At 43.0% G+C, this 25,699-nt stretch overlaps 1 protein-coding gene across 1 annotated transcript; it reads left to right on the top strand.

Annotated features, from left to right (window-relative positions):
• Window positions 1-265: 265 nt before the first annotated feature.
• Window positions 266-15,584, top strand: LOC126210546 (keratin, type II cytoskeletal 5-like). The gene is made up of 3 exons (XM_049939799.1): window positions 266-307; window positions 14,505-14,742; window positions 14,788-15,584. The coding sequence occupies exons 1-3, from the start codon at window positions 293-295 to the stop codon at window positions 15,399-15,401; spliced, it is 867 nt and encodes a 288-aa protein (XP_049795756.1). The 5' UTR covers window positions 266-292; the 3' UTR covers window positions 15,402-15,584.
• Window positions 15,585-25,699: the final 10,115 nt, after the last annotated feature.

Genomic DNA, 25,699 nt, shown 5'->3' with positions numbered 1-25,699 from the left:
CAAGTTACCTGTCAATCTTATTTTCACCGCGAGGACGAGTTTTGTCGAGCGCGTGGTAACTAGTTTCTAGCTGCAGGGAAAGGGATGGTGTGACTGAGGACTTGGGCAAGGGACTGGTGTTTGGTGAAGGGGAGAGGGGGGGTGGAAGGGGGGCGGGTGGAGTAGCCAGGGGCGAAGGGAAGTGTGTGGCTGTTCCCTTGTCGCAGCTGGGAGTATAAAAGGCTGAGTGCCACTGCGTAGAGGCATCAGTGAACGGACAGTTCTCGTGGGATCAACCAGCTTAAGCGCCAACATGAGGACTGTCTTGGTGAGTGTTACGGACACACTACACGAAGCATCATCAGTCACCATCCGAGTCATCAAACTAATTATCCTATATAGTCGTATCGGTAGTACAGCAGACCAATACGGACAATTCTGACAGACATATTGTAGGCCCACAATACTGAGCAATTTATTAGTACAGTCTAAAAACGAAATAAGAAATGACATTATTGACAGATATTTCGTCAATAGGTTGTCGATGGCTGTAACTTACAGGCGATCTACAGGTTTAAAACATTAATGATAATGTTCTTATACGTTTCTTGAGAAGTTAGTCCCGGTAACTATGTTTTAATATGGAAAGCGGACAACGTGTACACATTTGGGATTAGGACAAAAAAAAAATACTGAAAATTAAAATTGCATGTTCCGCAAATGTAATGATGTGGAATCTTACAAAATTATACCTGATCGTTATTCTTTTTGCTGTTAATATGTCACTCTCAGTCACAATGTAGGGTGTAAATGGTGCCCAGTTGGAATATACTACAGTTGTGTAGGGCAAAGTCGATTTGATATGAGACTTGTGGACTTCCAAGCCGCGAAACAACCACAAAGTAGTTTCTGTTGATCCGTCTTGGATACGGGACAGCGGCAGGTCTGATGTTTACCAAAGAAACAATCACCAAGCAGACGCACGTTCTCAGAAGTTGTTAATTTATTGCCACGACCAGTTTCGACATCTAATTAATAGCATCCTTAGGCCCCTGTAGAGAGTCAGATACATCGACGTATGCATAACCGGAGCCATCAATACCTGGATACCGGCAGCTTCTTGTGGAGCGTGTCTTTCGAAGATTCAGTTGTTGTCATGTTTTCGAAGTACACACAGCACAAAAAAATTCACAGTACCCAGGTATCGATGGCTGCAGTTAGACTTGTATCGATGTACCTGATTCGCTATACATGGAGCGCATAGGAACCCGAAGATGACGTTAATGAGCTGCCGAAACTGGGTTGGTAATTAAGTAACAACTTCTGAAAACATAGGGCTGTTCGGTCATTTCTATTTGGTAAACAAAGTGACATTTCCTTCGTTGGGAACCACAGTCATGTAGATTTTTCAAAATGAAATTTCCACCATTTGACTGTAAAATACTAGAGACTTATTTTACACAATCGTGGTTTCGGCTTTCGTAGCCATTTTAAAGGGCAAGGTCAAATATATTTTATGACATTTCACCTTGCGCTTGAAAATGGCAGAAAATCCGTTTATAAACCTGAAATTGGCCTACAAAAGCCCCCTATATTATAGCGCATGCACGAGGCGTGAGATTTTGGAATATCCTTGTGTCCTTTTGCGCCACAGGCTTCGTGGAGCACCTAAAAACTGTAAAAGCGGAATTTGTATAAATTTTACTTCACAGTTTTTTGGATTTTTACAGCATAAAATTAACAATAATATCAGTTTGTTTCTCTGCCCTTCTTTCTGCTAGACTACTGTGCTTGTAAGGGTTAGACTTACATCGGATCTTAAATACAATTTGTTTTTGCGTAATATGTTCGCAAGTACTTTGAAATGAATTACAAACAGTATCGACCGTAAAAACACTTCGATGGTAACACCGCCCGCTTCATTCACCGCCACCGTCTACTATAGTGGTATGAGCGTCTGAGGATGGTCAAATACTGACCGAAACAGATTATCAGCGAAATAAATGTTTTTGCGGTCGAGACTGTTTGTAATCCATTTTTAAAGTACTTTTAGCCAGACCGCTGTTCCTCCACGAAAAGGATTTTGTCTTCCGTTACTCCCATGTCAAAGGTTAGATTGGTAATGTTAACGAAAGTTGGACACATACGAGGTATTCAATATTTTCCGCAGTGCGCGTGCGCCGTAGCTTCAAATAGCTTTTTTTCGGCCGATGTTATACTGTTTCCCGTCTTGATAGACAGCATGTGTGCTGATCTAACTGTTCGTCTCCATTTCCCCTACACCGTTGTGGTACTTTGGAAACAGTAAAAGTTCACACTCTGTATTTTTCTGTTTAAGTCCGAAAGGGTTTCTAGAACTGTACAGACGTTTACGAACAATTTTGGTGCATATATTTTGTGATAGCAAAATATTCAGGATTTCTTAAATTTTATTTTTTTAATTTTTTGATTCACGAGTCTTCAGAATGGTTTGATGCTAGCCACCGTGACTCTGTCAACCTCATCATATTAGCACATCCACCCTACGTCTTCAATTACCTGTTGAACATGTTCCAATCGGTCTCTTTCCCTACAGTGTTTCCCCTCAAGAGCTCCGTCCAACACCACGGAAGTTTCTCACTGAACAGATGCTCTATCATTCTGTAACATCTTCTTGTCAGTGTAATGCACATATTCCTTTCCTAGTCGATTCTCCGGAGATCTTTCTCAATTCTTGTCGAATCAATCCACCTGATTATCAACATGGTTTCATAGCACTACATCTTTCTATTGTTTACCGGTTTTTCCACAGTCCATGATTTTGTTACTACAGTCTAGGAGCAGAAAATCAGACATTTCGTCATGGACTGACCGAGATTGTAGCTTACAAGATTGGGGATATTTTTCCTAGTAATACTTGCACTTTCTGTGTAAGCGATACGTGGTTTCGGACATACAATTCAGTTTCCAAGGACTAGAGGGACTTTTTGAGCCTTTCATCCGACATAATATTCATTGTATCATCTTCGTTTGGCCGAAAAACTCTCATCTTCTGCACTGATGAGATGCTTTCACATGTGGATTGGTACTTTGTATTTATTAGATGTATAAGGATTACCTTGTGGTGGCCACAGATCTGAAGATGCCTGTGTAGGTGGAAGCCAATTAGCTTTTAATTTACAAGCAACCGTGATGGGAAATAAACTGTTATGGAACAGACGAAGTGGACAATCCGTCTGGACGTCTGTCCTGCAATTAAAATTCTGACGTCCCACATGATCTGCCAGAGTTTCATGAAACTTATTTTTTCTTGATTATCCATGCGATTCCCGCACTATCAGTTATTCATCAAATACTTGTGTCATGTATGTAAATGTAAAAGTGAAAGATTTTCACCAATACAGCAGATGCACGTTTCGTGAGCAAACGAAGCAGAGGTAATGCCCAATGCAGCCTGTTCATTCAGAGGAAACGCTCCTGCCATTCGCTTTAGTTAATGAAAACCGAGACGACTCCTAAATCTGGATGGCAAGAGGGGTATTTGAATCCAGGTTCTCTAAAACGGGAATCTAGTTTTTCAAAACTACTGCTCTCTCTCCCTTCGGTACTGCTCAGTTATTGCATTCATTTTATTTAGATCTGTAATTCACCTCTGAACCTATAGATTAGCATTTCTGCACTTTCCCGCTTAGTCGCCAGCGATATCATTCCAGCAAAGACAATTTATTTGCCAAGATATCTCGACAGAAGAATCGTGTATCTATGTGATGGCCTCACGTTTGATACAAAGTGAATAACTACTAACCGTTATTGTAATCATTGTGAAATTTTCGGTCCTGGCGGTGCAGTGTGTTAAAGCGCGTACCTGAAAACGAAAGGTCGCGGAATCGAATCCGGGTCGTATCACGGAAGTTCTCAGACTGCCTTTAGTATAGCCTTCACCTCTCAACGATATAAGGAGTAACCCGGAACGAGACTTCGTTCAGATTCCATGTTAAACTACAGGTCCCCTGTCCCGGGTGGATAACTGGGATGGACTAGGAACACGCAAGTCGCCGATGTGGATTCCAATTGAAAGACTTGCGCTATCGCTCATTGGGCCATACGCTGTTTCTTGAGAAATTCGTCACCATCCAATGGCGGCTTTTTGCAGTGCAGGGAACCAAACCTCGAGTGAAATCTGACACCGTGAGCTAGTACTGTCTGTGTCATATAAGTTGCTACTCATGAACGGAGCGTAGTTCCGTTTTATATCTCGTACGAGTAACACAGCTAAGACAACGCAGATGTGGACATTGTTTTTGCTAAACCCTGTTGGGTTGGTTGGCACAAATAAAAAAGCCCATTGGGTAAATTTCGTGACCACATATTCGAGGAAGGGCGTGCGATAATTTTTGTTGCTATCATTTTATGTTTCACGTAGAGATCATGAAAACAAGAAAGACTGGAGTGCGTACAGGGGCTTATACACAAGCATTTTACTGTCGCTCCCTATGCGAACGAAATAGCCCAATAAGTGGCTCGTATTGGTACGAAATACTCTCTGCCACGCAGTGAACTGAAGGCTTCATATTTGAATGTAGACGCAGAAACGGTACTGCGATAACAGACACGTTCCATTGAATTACAGAGTTCTGCTAAACGAGGTCTCTGTCTACGAAAATATCCTTCGTGTAATCTACATGTGTAGCTATAAAGCGCTGCAATTTTTCGTGTGCACGGATCTGACGAAACAATCGATATTCCGCATCTACATCTATATTCCACAAGCCACCTTATGGTGTGTGGTGGTGGGTACTTCGTGCACCACTATTACTTCCCAATTTACTGATTCGCGGGGAGATCGGTTGTTGGTAAGCGTGAGTGTGAACTTCAATCTCTCTAATTTTACCTTGACGGTCCTTCCGCGAGATTTACGTTGGAGCAAGCAATAATATTGGTTGACTCCTCCAGAAAAGCAAAGTCTCGAAACTTTAACAGAAAACGACACCGTGCTGCAGAACGACTCTCCTACGTCGTCGGCAACTGGAGTTTGCTGGGCACTTCCATGACGCTTTCGCGCTTGCTAAATGGACCTGTAACGGACTGCGCTGCTCTTCTTTGTATCTTCTCTGTTTATTGATCCTAAGCCGCGCGGGATTAGCCGAGCGGTCTGAGGCGCTGCAGTCATGGCCTGTGCGGCTGGTCCCGGAGGAGGTTCGAGTCCTCACTCGGGCATGGGTGTGTGTGTTTGTCCTTAGGATAATTTAGGTTAAGTAGTGTGTAAGGTTAGGGACTGATGACCTTAGCAGTTAAGTCCCGTAAGATTTCACACACATTTGAAAATTTTGATTCTATCTGATAGCCCAGATCGTGCCTGAAGACACAATAGTACAGATCACTCGCTTCACAGCTTAACGAACGGAGTTGATTCACATGTTTATCTTCGATCACGTAAATCAAAATTGTATAAACTTTGTGAATGAACGCTTCACTTCTGTCGTTTAGGTCAGATACGGCCATCAATTCGTATTCATAGGACCGTCGATTTTACTTCTCTTCCAAGAACATTGGATTTTAAAAATTGCAAATACATACACCAGCTAATAAGCAAACCTAGAAATAAGGAGATGCGGAGTTTATGACTCACCGCGTTAACACGTCAAACTGACTAAGGAAAAAAAAATACTTCGTCTACTTTCTTCATTTACTTAAGGATTTGAGTCAAGAAATATTGTGACACTTACATGGACCACTTACTACGCGAATCGAATTTTAAGTAAATATTCAGCAATATAATAAAATATATCCGCCTCCTTAGCTGAGTGGTCATAGTAGATGACTGCCATGTGGAGGGTTTCTCCTTCAGTGAGATGGCTGGAAAGGAGTTCACTCAGACTCGTTATGTCGTTTAAACATATAGTTGAATGAGAAGTAGCGGTACCAAGAGTCAGATAGCCGACAATGGGCGGGAGAGCGTAGAGCGTTTTGCTAACGGCACTTCCATCCATACCGCATCCAAACGAAACCATTCGGTGCTGATCAAGCTACTGCTGTCAGGGCGACAGAACTTTAGAATAATATGTGGGTAGATTATAATCAGAATGAGTCTCTGACGCTGCGGTGGGGGGTGTGAACTGTTTTGAATCTTGCTTGCACCTTTAAAGCTGTGAGAGCAGATTGTAAATTGTGCCCCGATAGCTCAGTTGGTAAGAGAATAGTCCGTGAAAAGCTGGCTATAGCCAGTAACCAGTACAACATCCGTTGCTTCCGTGCTGCGGTTGCGAAGTGGGGCCGAGGCTGTTTCCCAGATAAGTTATTGCAATATGACGATGTATTACTGTATTATAGTTTTTAGTTTTCGACGTTGTCCATTATGGACAAACCGTTGCTCCTTTTATTCTGAAGAAGGTTGGGCTACCCCAACTGAAACCTAGCTAAATCTAACAAGGGAACCTCCTCATCGCACCCCCCTCAGATTTAGTTATAACTTGGCACAGTGGATAGGCCTTGATAAACTGAACACAGATCAATTGAGAAAACAGGAAGAAGTTGTGTGGAACTGTGAAAAAATAAGCAAAATATACAAACTGGTCACCAGTCTTGGCCACATAAGCAACATAAAGGAGAACGTGAGCTCGGGAGCGCCGTGATCCCGTGGTAGAGTGAGCAGCTGCAGAAGGAGAGGTCCTTGGTTCAAGTGTTCCCACGAGTGAAAATTTTACTTTCTTTATTTTTGCATAGTTATTATCTGTCCGTTCGTTCATTGACGTCTCTGTTCACTGTAATAAGTTTATTGTCTGTGTTTTGCGACCGCATCGCAAAACCGTGCGATTAGTAGACGAAAGGACGTGCCTCTCTAATCGGAGCCGAAAACATTTGATCGCAAGGTCATAGGTCAACCGATTCCTCCACAGGAAAACACATCTGATATATTCTATACGACACTGGTGACGGCATGTGCGTCATATGACAGGAGTATGTTGTCGACCCAACTAACTTGTACACTTGGCGAATGGGTAAAAAGATTCTTCTACCTTGCCCGATTTAGGTTTTCTTGTGGATGTGATAATCACTCCCAAAAAAGTGATGAAAACATAAGAGTTTGTCACATAAACTGAAAATAAAAAATTAAAGTTTTCACTCGATGGAACATTTGAAGCAAGGACCTTTCGTTCCGCAGCTGCTCACGTTACCACGAGACCACGGCGCTGCTGCGGTCCCAGCGTCCTTAACGTTGTTTATCTTGCTATCAACCACTCAGTTTGTATATTTTGCTTATTTTTTCACAGTTCCACACAACTTCTTCCTGTTTTCTCAATTGATCTGTGTTCAGTTTTTCAAGGCCTATCCACTGTGCCAACTTATAACTAAATCTGAGGGGGGTGCGATGGGGAGGTTCCCTTGTAAGTAAACATTGCAACTGAGGCTCCTGTTAATATTATATATATATATATATATATATATATATATATATATATATATATATATATTGCATTTACAGCGCCAGATTTGGCCTGGTGCCCAAATTTAGAACTAATTTGTTGTAGCGTAAATTCATTCCGCACTAACGCATTAGAATATCTATCAGTTTCGGTGTCATACTATAATTACAGTCCACACTGGATCTCTGTGAATAGTTCCACACCGTAACCACCCGGTATATATACAGGGCGTCCAATGAAGAATTGTCAGTATTCACAGAAATGAGAAATGGAAATGAGCGTACGGCATTGTGAGCCGGGAGTTACCTATTCGGGGAAGTTCGGCCGACGAGGACAAGTACTTAATGCATTCGACGCCACATTGGGCGACTTGCGCGTCCGAGATGGGGATGAAACGATGCTGAGGACAACACAACACCCAGTCCCTGATCGGAGAAAAATCTCCTGCCCCAGCCGGGAATCGAACACGGGCCCCTTGGCGTGGCATCCCGCCGCGCTGACCACTCAGCTAACGGGGACGGACACAGAAATGGGAGGTATACTCACTTCAAGCCAAAACTCCAAATTCCGAATGGTTTCTGAGCTAGGTTAGATTTAATATACGTTGTTATTTACGGAACAGATGACTCTGCACACAACAGATTTGAGTCAAAATTAACGAACAGAATGTAAAAATTTGTGCAGAATTATTCAAAAATAGTTGGAAGGGTAGAAAAAGTGAGTGAGGAGAAATCAGAAAGGTGGTTGCACAGGGTTCAGTGCTGTGTCCACTCCTATTACTATGGCAGAAAGACATCCCAAGCAAAGAGGTTTAAAGCAACGAGGTGGGTCGGCTAGAATGAAATATCAAAGAGGTTGAGTCGGTAAGACATGTAGGACACATAGAACATGCCACTATCCCTAAAACAATGTACATTAAATGTACTCTACCTCCTAAAACATTAAGATTAGGACTTTTATTCAGATTTTGCTTCGTATATACACATGAAAGACAGAGAGAGGCACGTAACAGACATGGCTGTAGCTCCGGTGGAAGGTTCAAGGAAGTGCCCGCGCCCAGGCACTAAAGAAGAATCTGAGAGGAAGGAGGTTAGCGGCGCGTGTTCCGTGTTCCGAGCTGCCCCGGAACCTGTTTGAGCGGCCGGCGCGGCTCGTAGAATGCAGACAGCAGGCGGCTTACACCGGCCGCCGCCTTCCTGTGATTAACACGCTCTGAGCTGGTCCCCAGACCTGCATCTGGTGCGGAACGCAGGGCCGCTTTCGCTGCGACCACGCCCGCTCCGGAGAAAGCTCTCTACCCTGCTCCGTATTATTCTCTTTGTCTTCTCCCAAGTTTCGCTCGTTTCAACTATACTCGGCGCGCCGCTAGTTTCAGGAAACACCCCCCCCCCCCATATAACTGTCACACACATACCGTTCACCTTTCACCTTCCGGTCTTTTCCTTACCCGTCAACACGCCGTCCATGAACGCGTTTCTGTCTTTTCAGTTCAAGATATTTGCTAGCTGCTACTCTGCAACTTAGTTCCACCCGCGAGAGTCAGAAGGTAGCGTACCAAAAAATGGCTCTGAGCACTATGAGACTTAACTTCTGAGGTCACGAGTCCCCTAGAACTACTTAAACCTAACTAACCTAAGGACATCACCCACATCCACGCCCGAGGCAGGATTCGAACCTACGACCGTAGCGGTCTCGCGGTTCCAGACTGTAGCGCCTAGAACCGCTCGGTCACTCCGGCTGGCAGGTAGCATGTATCAGAAGGTGTGGCGTGGCGGTTGGCAGATGGCTACCGTGAGAGTGTACTGTGCCAACAAACGTATGAAAATGCAGGTCCAGGTACTCAGCTTCAGACCCTGTCAACATGAAATAAGTCGTAGGATAGTAAGGTTCCAATGTAAGTGGTATAGAAATAAGGGAACCACTGGTGACAGGTTTGTTGGACGGATGGGAGAGCGATAGGGAAATTGTGAAGAAACTGAACAGGTCGACATTTGGAGACAGATTACCCACCGTAAGTTTGCTTACGAAATTTCAAGAACAATTAGTAAGTGAGAAATCTTGTTGGAGTACTGTGCTGTCTCCAGATTACCGCAAAGACAATGCTGGACTAAGTAGGACGCACACAGCATCATTTCAGCAGTCATTCTGCAATAGCTCCATACGCATCGTTTCTTCACAAGGAACATCGTTCACACAGACATTAAGAGTGCTGTTACATTAGCATCGCTGCACGTGTGCATACGTCGTATCGTGCAAACCTTCTGTTTGTGGACCAATTTTTCTTAGGGTTATTTGCTTTTTTTTGTGTAGGGCTAGTAGTTTGCATGTAACGAGCTAGAGAATATGAAAGTTTTGCGCGTGGTATTTGAAGACGTTGCGGGTTGCATAAAACCAATTGACAGGGGCAGCTGAACCACCTATATATAGTGAACAGTAGAATTCATCTAAAATTCACGAAAGTCGTATAAGTAAAAACGGTTTCTATATAGACTGTGTAGCTTCACCTACGGTAGACAGTGGAGCTTTATATGCTTGGTTTCCGATAGAAGTCAGTCAGAAAACCGAAAACTTTCCAGATATTCAAAAAGAAAGTATCACTTTATTAGCCACTCTTTCTAGAACGAATAATTTTTTGGACCAGCGATTTCAATTCTGCACAGCTCAACTTTTGTACTGAACGTGTCTCGATGTTGCCATCATATATAGATTTCTGACTGCTTTGCTTGATGTTTTAGATGAAAAACAACAGCTGAGTAGCATATGAGAAGGAGGAGTGGCATTTTTCAATGCAACTATTTCCCCCTAACATGCACACACATGAAATAAAAATCTTGTATTAATTCCTGTAACTAGCAGTCTAAGTGAATTAGCACCAGTCTTAATTTGTTGTTAGTATTTTAGGCAGAGGTACAACCCGACGACGATATTATGGCACTAGGTCTCCCGTGGCAGTTATCGGTAACACACAGTGATGTAACAGTAACCATGTACAGTGGTGACGAGGAAAAATGCATCGCAACTTGAATGCTTTCAGGTCAGTTGTGCATATACTATCAATTGGTTCGGCACGTCGTCGTAGAATATGACGACAATAAGTCGACCAAAGCGCCCTTACACACAGGCTCATTCAGACTGTGGTCGACTAATAAATAGCCAGTGGGGTTTCTTCTGCCTGTTGATGCATAACTCGACTTCTTCCACATCCCCGACGGCTCTCCTTGACGGTGGGATTTACAGAACGCAGTGGGCGAATGATTAACGAATGAATGAATGGACAGGTTATCAGGCTGCTGTAGTTGGATACATTAAAATAACACATTATTTTGTTTTCATTACTGCGTAATTTCGCCAGTGGAGCCGCGTTCTAGTTATTGTGTATTATAACTCACTGAAATGGACGTACTTGAGTTAGAGTACAAGCATTCATGAAATTCGCACTGCCAAATGGGTAGACCAGGACCACTTCTCAATTGTAAATGTGTATCTACAACGCTTAGGACTGTACGATTGTGCTGGACTATGGTCATCGACATTTCGATGCCACTGTGGTAGATCGTTATGGTGCCACTGGACACTGCTGCAACAAAAATTTCGTACTGAGTTCCTTCCAGAAATCGTGGAGAACGACATCTACCGCAGTCCTATGGCAAGAATGGCTATGAAACCCGGAAGGACAGCTCCAGCCACCCAATTCGAAAGATTTTTCCTATGCTCCATTCCGTGGGCACCTTTCCTTCGCAAAGTATGAGACCTGTGAACTGTGTCAATGCTACTATGAACGGTGTTACAAGGCGTGGAGTTTGGTAGACAGATACCATGTGAGCTTATTTTGCTAACAAACGTATCTTCGTAAACTCTTCGTCTGCACGCTAGCGTCTCTGAAATGTGGAGGAGGACGTATGCAGTTTGCAGCACACGAGCTAGAAAAGGACTAAAAGACCTGAGGTACATTACTTGTCGTAGGGGCAAAGCGGTATCAGGATGTCAACAGAAAAATTTCAACAAACTCAAGATAAAAATCGATTTATCTCTCAGAATGGTCATTGTGCACCACAGGCTATGTTATTAACACTGAAGAAAACCATTTTTTTCGCGGTTAGTGCAAACAGTACGTGATTGTCCCTCAGGAAACAAACTAGCAAGTATCCGAAGAATATCGCTCAACATAAGAACACAGACGAGACTTACGTCTAGATAAAGGACATTAACCAAACATGAAGGAAAATGTAGTTAACTTTTTGAATATTTAGATGCCATCAGAAAGGGACAGAGGTGAAGAGAATTTCTGGACGTACGTGACTACGCAACACTACAAACTACAATAAATTAACAGTTGTTATGAGAAATACGCGCCTTTCTTGAAAAAAAAACGGTAATGTTTCTATCACAAAAGAAACTTCAACAAAAAAAACCTTCTAGAAAAAAGTGCCTAACGTGGAAATCTTCTGATCGTAGAGCCGCTCATTTGAGTCTCGCTACCAGCAAAGAAAGTTTCTAGTTTAAATTCTTTACTTTTATAATGCACAAATGTTAATTAACAAATATTGAATTATAATATTTTCGTAAAAGTAACATCGATAAGGACCCTCTTTAGACTTATTCGATATGAATGCCACACATTTAGGATTGGCTGAACGAGTGTTTAGCAAGCCAGCTTTTTAATTTCACACGTAAGCCGATGGAAAATATTCTTGTCAAGCGTGTTCTCCTAAAACACCGGGTGAAGAACCAAACAACGCCGTTTGTATCTGTGGACAGAACACTGCGTCACGAAACACGACAGTGGGGGCCCTGTTAGGGACTGGTGTGCGACAAACAAGGCCCACCGCTGTGGTGTGAAGTCGACTTTCAAAGCAAGCGTCTAGTTTCTCCCCCGGCGCCGTGAGTGTTCGAACCAGTTCACTGACAGCGCCTGGGAAGTATGTAAACGCGGACCTCAAGAGAATCCTTCGCCGCGACTTTTCACTGCGCGAGCGGTTTAGAGCGCGCACTTGACTCAGTAATGGCGCAGACGGGAAAACGTGGCAAAATTGCGCGTCGCGTGTCTGCAGAACAGATTATTGTAATTGCACGTCTGGCTCACCGTCAGGGACTTACCTCACAGACAGTATCTCGCTGGGTCTCAGCTGGCAGAAAGCGTTCCTATCTTACGAGCAACTACAGTCGGGAGATTTTCATAGTCGAGTTGTCAAATCGATGATGGGCGGTAAAGAGAGGTGAAAGTTCAGCGTTCTGCATAAAGTAATGGAGGTAAAGGACATGTTCATTGGGAAAACTCTCTTCTGTAGTTGCGGTATCCGATTCCAGCTGCCTTACCTTCCAGTCTTAGCAGATTTCTCGAATAATTTGTCGAAATGTTTCAACGCAAACATTGACGAACATTACATAACGTTACATGTCTTTCCAACACCGTTAATAATGTGTATCGTTCAATTAAAAAAAAGAAAGTCAAAACTTGCTTCAGTATTTCGGTTTCTACACTACTGGCCATTAAAATTACTACACCAAGAAGAAATGCAGATAAACGAGTATTCATTGGACAAATATATTATACTAGAACTGACATGTGATTACATTTTCACTCAATTTGGGTGCATATATCCTGAGGAATCAGTGCGCAAAACAACCACCTCTGGCCGTAATAACAGCCTTGATACGCCTGGGCATTCAGTCCAACAGAGCTTGGATGGCGTGTACAGGTACAGCTGCCCATGCAGCTTCAGCACGATACCACAGTTCATCAAGAGTAGTGGCTGGCGTATTGTGACGAGCCAGTTGCTCGGCCACCATTGACCAGACGTTTTCAATTGGTGAGAGATCTGGAGAATGTGCTGGCCAGGGCAGCAGTCGAACATTTTCTGTATTCAGAAAGGCCCGTACAGGACCTGCAACATGCGGTCGTGCATTATCCTGCTGAAATGTAGGGTTTTGCAGGGATCGAATGAGGGGTAGAGCCACGGGTCGTAACACATCTGAAATGTAACGTCCACTGTTCAAAGTGCCGTAATGCGAATAAGAGGTGACCGAGACCTCGTCGTCGAACTGTTCGTGCAGATGGTTGTTGTGTTGCAAACGTCCCCATCTGTTGACTCAGGGATCGAGACGTGGCAGCACGATCCGTTACAGCCATGCGGATAAGACGCCTGTCATCTCGACTGAGGCCGTTGGGATCCAGCACGGCATTCCGTATTACTATCCTGAACCCACCGATTCGATATTCTGCTAACAGTCATTGGATATCGGCGCGAGCAGCAATGTCGCGATACGATAAACCGCAATCGCGGTAGGCTACAATCCGACCTTTACCAAAGTCGGAAACGTGATGGTACGCATTTCTGATCCTTACACGAGGCGTCACAACAACGTTTCACCAGGCAACGCCGGTCAACTGCTGTTTGTGTATGAGAAATCGGTTGGAAACTTTCCTCATGTCAGCACGTTGTAAGTGTCGCCACCGGCACCAACCTTGTGTGAATGCTCAGAGAAACTAATCACTTGCATATGACAGCATCTTCTTCCCGTCGGTTAAATTTCACGTCTGTAGCACGTGATCTTCGTGGTGTAGCAATTTTAATGGCCAGTAGTGTACAAGAAACATGACTACATGCAACAAAATCTCGTGTCCCTGGGCGTCCTACCATTTGCCGAATACGTCCATACCGTGAAATTCGGTATACGGAATATTATGCGTCCTCACAGTGAGCATATGTGTATGTGTTACGTGAAGTTTACATCCTCATGTCCAAATATGCTGATACATTATTATATGGCTAGTAAGGTGGTCTTTTATTTTGCATTCTAACATGTGAGTGTTTCTAATTTTCTGCCTGACGTCTGCCAGCATCTTGTTAAGAGTCTTTAGCGCCAATATATGAAGCTCCATTGCAGACCATGATGCACTGTCTATACGGAAATTACATTTACTTTCGGTATCGTGCGTACGGTCTCACAGTTCCTGTAGATCAGTCGTTGACTCGTTCAAATTGCAAATGTAACAGGCCCAAATGCTTTCAGAACACAGATACAGGTGCTTGTTTAATAATGTATATCAGTACGACAGAAAAGAGAGCAGGCGAAAATGGGACCACGTATACCTGACCCGGACGACCTCTGTCTCCACAGGTGTGCCTGCTGGCGGTGGTGGCGCTGGTGGCAGCGGAGACCCAGCAACCTGCCGCTGACAGTGCCGCGCAGTCGTCGGCGACCAAAGAGAAGCGCGGCATCCTGGGACTGGGTAGCTACGGGGGCTACGGCCTCGGCAGCTACGGAGGCTACGGAGGCGGGTACGGCTACGGAGGCGGTCTGGGCTACGGAGGCGGTCTGGGTTACGGAGGTGGTATCGGCTACGGAGGCGGTCTCGGTGGCCTGGGAGGCGGTCTCGGTGGCCTGGGAGGCGGTCTCGGAGGCCTGGGAGGAGGCATCGGCGGCGGTGCCGTCGCGGTGACCACCGTCAGCCAGCCGGTCCCCGTGCCCGTCCCCGTGCCCCGGCCGGTCACCGTCACGCGTCCGGTACCCGTGCCCGTGCCCCAGCCGTACCCCGTCTCGGTGCCCCGACCCGTCCCGGTGCCCCACCCCGTGCCCGTCCCGGTATCCGTGCCCCGCCCCTACCCGGTAGCCGTCCCGCGTCCCGTACCCGTCAAGGTGCCCCACCCCGTGCCCGTCTCGGTGCCCCAGCCCGTGCCCGTGACCGTGCCCCAGCCCGTCCCCGTGCCCGTTCCCCAGCCCGTCCCGGTCAGTGTGCCTCAGCCCGTTGTCGTCCCGGTCGCCACCCCTGTCGTCGCTGTAGGTAGCGGCCTGGGAGGAGGATACGGTGGCGGCCTCGGAGGAGGCTACGGCGGCGGACTGGGAGGCGGTTACGGAGGCGGCCTGTCCCTCGGCGGAGGATACGGAGGCGGTCTGTACAGCGGGAGGTACGGGGGCTCCATCGGATACGGCGGAGGCTACGGGTACGGCGGAGGCTACGGCGGCAGCTACGGTGGTCTCAGTTCTGGATACGGATACGGCCACAGTAACCACTAGAGTATCCGGTCCGGCGTAGTCATCGAGCAGTACCGGCACCGTCATTCGCCAGCACATCGCTTCACTCCTTGAGTAAAGGCACACCATTTATCACTGCAAATCTAAACATCTCCTCTCACTTCACCTTTTGCACCTGTACATACTCAGACACCAATTCTTCCTACATCAAAGTCTGTGTTTTCTTACGATAGATTAGCACAGTAAAACTTGCTCAACTGTTTTGAGAGATGTTTTATTGTTTTGTGTAATAAACAATTTTTAGAAATACGTTGTCCGTTTTATTTTTCCATCTTCCCCTGCACGTCTTGCATCTAGAAAAATCAAATGGTCTGTCAGTGTATGGTTTTTCAAGACACTGTCAAGACCAAGAGTAGCTAGCAGAAAGCAATTGCGTTGTTTCCATACAGCATTAGAATTTCAGTGATAACCAAAATACTGTTTGTCAGGATGTTGTTATACAGTACAAGGAAGATTTATTTATTTATTTACTTATTGCAAAATTATAGACCTGTTACCTGATGTTTAAAACAGGTCATACATCTTACAATTTTCGTTTTTCATCTTTTTACGGTTTTCTTTCCTTTTGTTTTATCTACAACATTTACAAAGAATGATTGAAAATAACAATAATTTGAGGTTGAAACATAAATAAAATTTTGTTGTTTTTAAGAAGAATATAAAAAGAAGATAGGATAGATGAGAGATATGTACCATCACCGAGTGTGATTGATGGTGAATACCTCGGAATGGTTTCATCGAGCCGTTGACCGCCAGTCACACACACACACACACACACACACACACACACACACACACACACACACACACACACACAAATGGTTATTATAAGAGAAATAATGTTTCTTATCCTATTTGTAACTAATCCTATGTATTAACTACATTAGGTGCCCATCCATGTACAGCATTTGGTGTTTTCTTGGCTAGTTTGCCAGCAATTTGCTTATTTACTGTCACATCTCAGCTTCCTCCTCCTGTTCCTCCTCATTTTCACTATTTTCGCTGTCACTGTGGGTATCGCTGTCCATCCTCTGGAGATTTCTGTTACGCTGCACACAGGCATGTCTGTGATGTGTCCGCATATACTCTTCATGTGTTGTTTTAGAAATACTGTTTGTCAGTGCGTTTAATTGTGCCCATTGTTCTTCGTCTCTTATTGCTGTGTATATATCTATGTCTGTATCTGTGTAATCTAAGTGTAGTGTATGTCTATTGTTCGCGTATTGTCCGCAGAAAAAGACAGTGTGTTCTGGGGAACCTTCTTCCCCGCATGTGCATGTAGGTGTCTGCCTCAGACTCACGCGGTTTAAGTGCGTGGGATAAGGTCCGTGCCCGGTTAAGAAATGTACCATACCGCGGCTGGGATCGATATGTCTCATTCTCAACAGCTCCCTTATGTCAGGGAGGAAGTCGTGCAGCCTACGTCCCTTATCACTTACATCCCACTCACCTTGCCATGTATCCAAACGCCAACTTTTAAGGTGACGTATCGTCTCTATGTGCACACCGGTTATTGTGTGTACCTTATCTAGTCTCCCCACCTTTAACCAGTACCTTGCAGCTCTGTATTTGATCCTGATATCTATGGGGCATTTTCCGAGCACCACACACAGTGCATCCGCTGAGGTGGTACCGAAGGCTCCAGATAGCCTAAGTAGGACACTTCTCTGCCCTCGTCTGACGGATGCTTTGTTGGTGACCACGTTCAGTCTATGTGCCCACGTGCTAGCTGCAAAGCTGAGTACTGATTCGAAGAGCGCACAGTGGTATGTACGTATGACTGGTAGAGGTAGTCTGTACTGTTTTGAATTTAGCCTCACCAGTTTGTGGAGTGCTTTGTCTGTTGTCAGCCTTATTTGTTCGTGGAAATTCAATTTTTCATCTATGTGTACCCCAAGATAGCGCGTAATGCGTCCTCGTTTGATGAGAAGGATCCTAGAATAGGCTGCATATGTCGTTACAATGAAAAGAGCAATGGTCAAGGGTGCTACGGTACCGAAATACAAAATGGCCACGTAGAGGCCTTGGAAGACATGGATAGACAAAAACCATGTACAACGAATTTGGGACAACTGCTGAAGGACAAAACAAGATGGAGTGGTGAGCCTTACTCGTGCTGTCACGTGGTTTGCTTCGACAGATCACATTCAAGAAGGAGGGGCAGCATCAGTAGGCTACAAAGTTGATTGTGGACATAATGGTCGTTGTAAAGGTCAAGATACCAATAAAAGCCAAGGATAAAGGATAAAAAAGTCAGAATAGTAATTATAAGACCATCATACAACTGCACATTTTTCGCTTTCTGCAACGATGAGGGACCGCCATAAATCATCTGAACACATACACTCATTCGAGATTACAGTGTGAAACAATTTTTACTTCGAGAAACTTCCAAATATCTACCTCTTCTTTATAACCACAAATTACATGTCACTGTTCTCATTTGTACTGAGAATGCAGTACACATGAAGTGCCTAACTCCTTTCACTGCTCTGAGTCAAATGCATAAGGTTTCTGGTTAAGTTCGCCAACCTCCAGGCTTCTATAGATGATCCCTGACAGAAAAAATCACGTAGATCCATTGTCTTGAGGGTATAATGAACTCTTAGTGAGGACTAATACTACTTCAGTGACTGTTTATTACTTCTTCCGTTTCTTCTTCTTCTTCTGCTTTCGTCATGGTCAAAGCTATAGGCCTGTACCGTGTTCTAAGCGTCCAGGCATCTTTTCCTTTGTCTTCCTATGGATCTTGTTTTGGTAGTCTTGAACGTGGCATTTTTTGAGAAGTTCTGGCCAGCTTTGTCGATTAGACTTCCATTTGTAGCACACATCCCCAGCTCTGCCCTTATGTCTTGGTTTCTTAGTCTCTCTAACCTTGTACGGCCCCTAATTCGTCTTCATTTCTGCCTCTTGCATTCTACTCTCTTGCTTTTTAGTACTTGTCCACGTTTCACTTCCGGACTTGATTTCTGTATCTTTTCTCTCACTTTATTTCCCATTGTTTGGGATGCCACTGGTATTTATTCCAGCATAACACGAGAATCTGCGAATTACAACCTTCATCCACCGCCACATCACTAACATTTCCACAAATTTCCTCTCTAAACACCGGTAATTTACCACACATTTACTTATTCTTTTGACTGTTCTAGACCTAACACTTCTTTATAGATCTGAACCACAACTGACCGACCAGACAACGCGTCTGTACCTTATGACTGGTCGTTTAGGAGTGATTAGGTAGAGTAAAACACATTACTTGGGAGCCCAGTTTAGACGGGAGACTGAGATACTAGAACTGCTTCGTCTGACATTTCGTTTAACTTTTGTTCTTAGTTTTGCTTATTACTATGACTTTTGAAATTAGTGGACGATACCCTGCCATTTTCAGTAGCCTAAATTTGAATGTCAATGACATTTACTGCGTAGTTTTTGTAATATTAATGATACAAATTAGTGTTTCGGCGCGCCGCCTCCGAACACAGCAGCCAGTCACAGTGATGGACTACAATTCGGGAGAACTTTACTACGCGGTCAAGACATTCTACTGGTACCTCACACTGCTTATTACGTCAGCTGCTTAATGCTGCAATTTGAACTGTCTGAAGTGAGAATTTTGAACCTAGATGTGAAGGCAGCTAAAGCCAGAAATATTACAAGCTTCTTCTAGTTTGTATACCCAAACATTACAGCTCTTACACCAGTTCCTTTGTTTCCTTATAATAAATTAACGCAACAAAATGTGATTTTTAGAAGTGTTTCATTCTTTTGGAAAAGAAAATGCACATTAAATAAAATATAGCTCATATTACACTGCCTGTAATCAACTGAAAATGAGTGTACAAAGTCAAGCGAACATCCTTCCAGAGTTTATTTTTCAAAAACGTCGATAATTTTGACGTAAACTTCCGTGAAAGTAGCACTCATTATTGGCCTGCATTGCATGTTTATAAGCATCTGATTCGAAACAACTGACACACCGTGTTTGGTTAACTTTGCTTTATGAGCATTAATCCGGGGTCAACGGCATATTTCTGTGACTAACGTTTCGTCTCCTAATGCTGGAGACATCATCAGAGGCTCTAAAGGCTGAAGTAGCAGATCTTACACAAGAAAGTTCAGCAAGACGAACTGTTTATATGTATCCGCGCAGGTGACAGGTACTGAAGCCATCAGATCGCTGCCTAAACTAGCAGATTCACGCTGGTGTGTGTTGTAGAGTTTGTAGTGAAAAAGACTTGGAGATGTTTGATTTATTTGGCACTAAGGCCTACAACTTGCCAACTTTCAATGCTTCTCCTTCTCTGGGAACGTTTTCATGTGGTTCTTAATTTCTTTGGCCTCTCTGTACAGCGCAGAACAATAGTTATTAGATCTTGATAAACCTCAAGTAACGGAGAAGTGGATTTAATGGTTCCACTGTTGCAGTGCATGATCTGGTACCGCCGATTTATCCGTGCTTCGCAGACGACAATTGGTCTTGTGTTCCTTAAGTCGAACGTCAATGCTTCCTTTTTGTATATTCTTTGAACACTTGACCGCACGTCAAGGATTTTATATACACCTCCTCTAGCAACCGGTGAACCTCGTAGGTCCAATATCAACGCTATCATATTGTCTGTTGATTACTGCGGTTGCACCGTGTCTCCTTAACATTCGGCTGATGCAATTTCTGGTTGTTTATAAGAATGGGAGGAAACCAATCCCTTCACAGTCCCTTCAGTTTTTTTTTTTTTTCAATATAAGCTCAAAATTTAGCCGCGATGGGTGGCTGCGCGGTCTAGGGCGTCTTGCCACAGTTCACGCAGCTTCCCCCGTCGGAGGTTCGAGTCCTCCCCCGGGCGTGTGTGTGTGTGTGTTTATGTACATATGTTAGTGTAAGGTGCTATATTTTATTGCTGTCAGTAAATAACCGACACAGAAAGCTGGAAAGGATAAGAACCTACATCTGCAATTAGGGAAACAAACCACACAATCATGAATTGCCAGTCTACCTTTATATCGTCTCTGCTTTGGCCATCGCCAACTATTTTGCTTCCCAAATAGCAAAACTGATTTACAGCCTTCAGTGTCTCGTTTCCTAATCTAATTCCCTCGGTATCGCCTGATTTAATTGGACTATACAACATTACCCATGTTTGACTTCTGTTAATCTTCATCTTATATCGTCCTTTCAAAAAATTATCTGCTCTTTCAACCCCTTTGCTGTCTCTGGCTGAATAACAATGTCATCGGCAAACCTGTAAGTTTTCATTTCTTCCTTATGAAATTTAATTCCTACTCTAAACTTTTCTTTAGTTTCCTTTACTGCCTGCTGACTGTAACGTTGGCGATAGGTTTCAACCACGTATCATTCTGTTCAAGACCATTACTTCCCTTTCTTACCCCTCGACGCTTATAACTGCCGTCTGCTTTCTGTACATGTTATAAGTAACCATATATATGAAGACAGTAACTGTTCTCGAAAGAACAGATTACTGTTGTTGACCGTGCAGCTTTGCCCTGGAATAAATGATGACTAACTGAAACCCTCAGCTGCCGACAGGTGTTGTTCATATACCACGATGTGGACAGCTGAAAATGTGTGCCCCGACCGGGACTCCAACCCGGGATCTCCTGCTTCCATGGCAGACACTCTATCCATCTGAGCCACCGAGGACACAGATGAATAGCGCGACTGCAGGGACTTATCCCTTGCACGCCTCCCGTGAGACTCACATTCCCAGTTGTCCACAATTCTACATATGTGATGTACCTTATAGACATTTGCCCATTCACTTATTACTCGCGCACGCTTTGGCGATTCCCGTAAGAGTTTGGGCAACCTGTGCGCATTCGCACAGACGAAGGTCAATGGCTGGTAACCTTTCGATCGCTGTACTTTATTTCTGTTTTGATTATCACACCGAAAAAAGTCCCCGGGAATCCCCTCACCGTCATTCTGAAACTGTAGGCCACTAAATGGTTTCTTCATCCAAAGAAAATGAATAAGTCACCGGGTGCCACCTCAGGAGAATACAGCGGTGAGGTAAACTTTGATAGCCGAAAGAACCAACATGTGTGGCCGTGTGCCATGCAGAATGACATGAGCATTATCGTGGGGCAGCTTGAAACTACGCTTTGTCTTGGCAGCTTCCAGTAACCTCGTCAGGATATTTTACTAACAGACTCCTGTGACGCTTTATCCATTACGGACATAAACAACACGACGCCATGACAGTCCTAAAAGCACCACCACCTTCCCTGATGGTTGAGCCTTCCTTTTTCGGCGGTGGTAAATGCAAACATTTCCACTGCTTAATTTGCTCTTTTTTCTCGGCGGCCTGTTGATACTGGGTGCATTCAAGTTACGACATCATCGATGTTATGGTAATTTCCAAGAACGCTTGTAATAGGCATAAGGGTGCCCAAAAAAATACGTACAAAATTTAGGAACAGGTTCCTTACACCAAAACAAGTAAAAAAATGTCTAATAAACAAGGACTCTAAAGTGCACACCGTAAGAGCTATGATTACTTGTTCATCTTCATTGCTATGAACATCAGATCTCTTCTACCGCAAGGACTTTGCTTTTCATATTTTTGAGGACGTAGTAAGGACCAAAGCAAAAAAAAAAAGTGTTGCTAGTGTAAAACACCTCTTCTATTGAATAACTCAATAACTGCTAATAGTTGTTAACGTAAGAATTTACTGTCCATGTTCACTAGATACTGTTTTCTTGTTTTGGTCCACACTACATTATCCTGAAATATGGAAAGCAAAGAGCTTGAAGTAGAAGTGATATATTTCATAGTATACAAGACTCTTAAAGTATGCATTTTAGAGTTCTTGTTTACTAGACTGTTTTTGTTTTGGTGTAAGGCACCAGTCCCTAAATCTCACCGGTGCTGTGTATGGAAAGCGCGACTGTCACGGAGCCAGATATCGATTTTGTTTGCAGCGATGTCACAATTTTCGAGCGACTCTTCCAATAATAAATTAATGCCTGGTGTCGTTTTAATGTGAAAATAAAATAATAAAACGCCAATGTAATGTAAATGAGTCGATTGTAAATCGTTTGAGAAGTTTTTTTGCGGATTAAAGACATTCTGACGTGTTGAAAAGTCAACTCAAGTTTTCCAATCTTGGAGGTATATTTTCTTTTGCTCCTACAAATTACAGCGGCGTCATTAACTCCGAAAGATGACTTCATTAACGTTTTTAATGTGCTGCCAAACTCCACATATACACTAAAGAATCGTTTCGCGCTGTGTTACACATGCCAGACATTTACAAAATAGTTGCCAGAGTTTTGCTCTTGTTTCTGATTGACTTTCGTTGGCAATTGAATATGTAATTTCACATATCTTACAGAGGTGACTGAAGCCAGTACACTTTCGAGTAATATTACTCTCACGTGGCGTTATTTGACTCCTAAATTTAGTACTGTGCAAAATCCTTTATGTTTCTGTTGGGAGTACCATCTGCTGCCGACTCATTGACACTAGAAATTGCCAGGATTGTAATGGGCAGACGAGTGTTAAACTAGGTTAACAAACGAGCGCTTTTGAGTTCTCATTACAGTTATGTTGTAGCAAATGTCGGAAAAGAGCATGTATAACAAGAAACACGTGTCAGAATGACATTTTCACTCTGCAGCGGAGTGTGCGCTGATATGAAACTTACTGGCAGATTAAAACTGTGTGCCGGACCGAGACTCGAACTCGGGACCTTTGCCTTTCGCGGGCAAGTGATCTACCAACACAGTTTTAATCTGCCAGGAAGTTTCATATCAGCGCACACTCCGCTGCACAGTGAAAATCTCATTCTGGAAACATCACCCAGGCTGTGGCTAAGCCATGTCTCCGCAGTATCCTTTCTTTCAGGAGTGCTAGTTCTGCAAGGTTCGCAGGAGAGCTTCTCTATAGTTTGGAAGGTAGGAGACGAGATACTGGCAGAAGCTGTGAGGACGGGGCGCGAGTCGTGCTTGGGTAACTCAGTTGGTAGAGCACTTGCCCGCAAAAGGCAAAGGTCCCGAGTTTGAGTCTCGGTCCGGCGCACAGTTTTAATGTGCCAGGAAGTTGCAAGAAACACGTGGTTCGATGCTTGGAAATTAACAATAGAGCATAATATCCTCATGGTTTCCTGCTGGATTTCGGAATACACACTGGAAAACTAAGGGTATAAAAATATCTTGTAACCGGAAAAGGGAAATGTATCTGACAGCAAGAAAGAGTAGTGACCCAGAAACTATCAAACATTATAAAAACTACTGTGTTATATTAAGAAAAGTTATTAAAAAATCCAGGAATATGTGTATCATGTCTGAAATCAGCAACTTTGATAATAAAATTAAAACAATTTGGAATATTATTAAACGAGAAACAGGTCAACCAAGAGCAGAGGAAGACAGTATTACCATCAAATTGAATGAAAACTTTACGAACAAAAAGTCAGAAGTTGAAAATATTTTTAATAATCATTTTCTAAATGTTGTGGATATAATAGGATCCAGGTGTTCATTAGAAGATGCTAGGCTGTTAATGGAAGAGGCCATATCTATGCAATTTGATACAACTGAAATCTCACCCACTTCTCCCTCTGAAATTAGGAAAATAATAAACTTGCTTAAAAGCAAAAACTCACATGGAATTGATGGCATTTCCAGCAAAATACTAAAAGCTTGTTCTCAACAGATAAGTAAGATTCTCAGCCACCTGTGTAATAGCTCTCTGGTACAGGGCATTTTCCCTGATAGACTGAAATATGCTATTGTTATACCTTTGCATAAAAAGGGGGATAGATCTGATGTCAACAATTACCATCCAATCTCCCTTCTAACAGCTTTATCCAAAATCTTTGAGAAAGTGATGTATTCAAGAGTAGCTTCACATATCTGTAAAAATGAAGTACTAACAAAATGTCAGTTTGGTTTCCAGAAAGGTTTTTCAACAGAAAATGCCATATATGCTTTCACCAGTCAAATTTTGAATGATATGAATAACAGAACACCACCCACTGGGATTTTTTGTGATCTCTCAAAGGCTTTTGATCGTGTAAATCATGAAACTCTGCTAGACAAGCTCAAGTATTGTGGCATGAGTGGGACAGTGCACAAATGGTTTAATTCGTACCTAACTGGAAGATGCAGAAAGTTGAAATAAGTAGTTCTCATAACATGCAAAGATCAGCACATTCCTCAAACTGGGGAACTATCAAGAATGGGGTTCCACAAGGGTCGGTCTTGGGTCCTTTGTTGTTCTTATTATATATTAATGACTTGCCATTCTATATTCATGAAGAGGCAAAGTTAGTTCTCTTTGCTGATGATACAAGTACAGTAATCACACTTGACAAACAAGAATTAACTGATGAAATTGTCAATACTGTCTTTCAGAAAATTACTAAGTGGTTCCTTGTAAAAGGACTCTCACTGAATTTTGATAAGACACAGTACATACAGTTCCGTACAGTGAATTGTATGACGCCATTAATAAATATAGACCTTAATCAGAAGCATATAGCTAAGGTAGAATATTCCAAATTTTTAGGTGTGTCCATTGATGAGAGATTAAATTGGAAGAAACACATTGATGATCTGCTGAAACGTTTGAGTTCAGCTACTTATGAAATAAGGGTCATTGCAAATTTTGGTGATAAACATCTTAGTAAATTAGCTTACTACGCCTATTTTCACTCATTGCTTTCATATGGCATCATATTTTGGGGTAATTCATCACTGAGGAATAAAGTATTTATTGCACAAAAGCGTGTAATCAGAATAATAGCTGGAGTCCACCCAAGATCATCCTACAGACCTTTATTTAAGGATCTAGGGATATTCACAGTAGCTTCTCAGTATATATACTCTCTTATGAAATTTGTTATTAACAACCAAACCCAATTCAAAAGTAATAGCAGTGTGCATAACTACAATACTAGGAGAAAGGATGATCTTCACTATTCAAGATTAAATCTAACTTTGGCACAGAAAGGGGTGAATTATACTGGCACTAAAGTCTTTGGTCACTTACCATACAGTATCAAAAGTCTGATAGATAACCAACAAGTATTTAAGAAGAAATTAAAAGAGTTTTGAATGATTACTCCTTCTACTCCATAGAGGAATTTTTAGATATAAATTAAGGAAAAAAATATTAAAAAAATAAAAATAAAAATAAAAAAATAAAGAAAAACAAAAAAACACAAAAAAGTTGTTATATTAACTTAAGTATGTTGTTAAATGAACCTAATTATGTCATGTATTGGAAAATTTGACTCGTACCACATCATTACGAAAT

This window comes from Schistocerca nitens, chromosome 10 (genome assembly GCF_023898315.1).
Source record: "Schistocerca nitens isolate TAMUIC-IGC-003100 chromosome 10, iqSchNite1.1, whole genome shotgun sequence".
Lineage (NCBI taxonomy): Eukaryota > Metazoa > Arthropoda > Insecta > Orthoptera > Acrididae > Schistocerca > Schistocerca nitens.
Note: the sequence above shows the minus strand (reverse complement) of the source record. Positions and strands in the feature narration are given on the sequence as shown.

Excerpts from the sequence above, each read along its gene's own strand:
- LOC126210546 (XM_049939799.1), top strand. Across the intron at positions 14,743-14,787 it reads CGGCTACGGAGGCGGTCTCG|GCCTGGGAGGAGGCATCGGC; the intron begins GTGGCCTGGGAG and ends GCGGTCTCGGAG.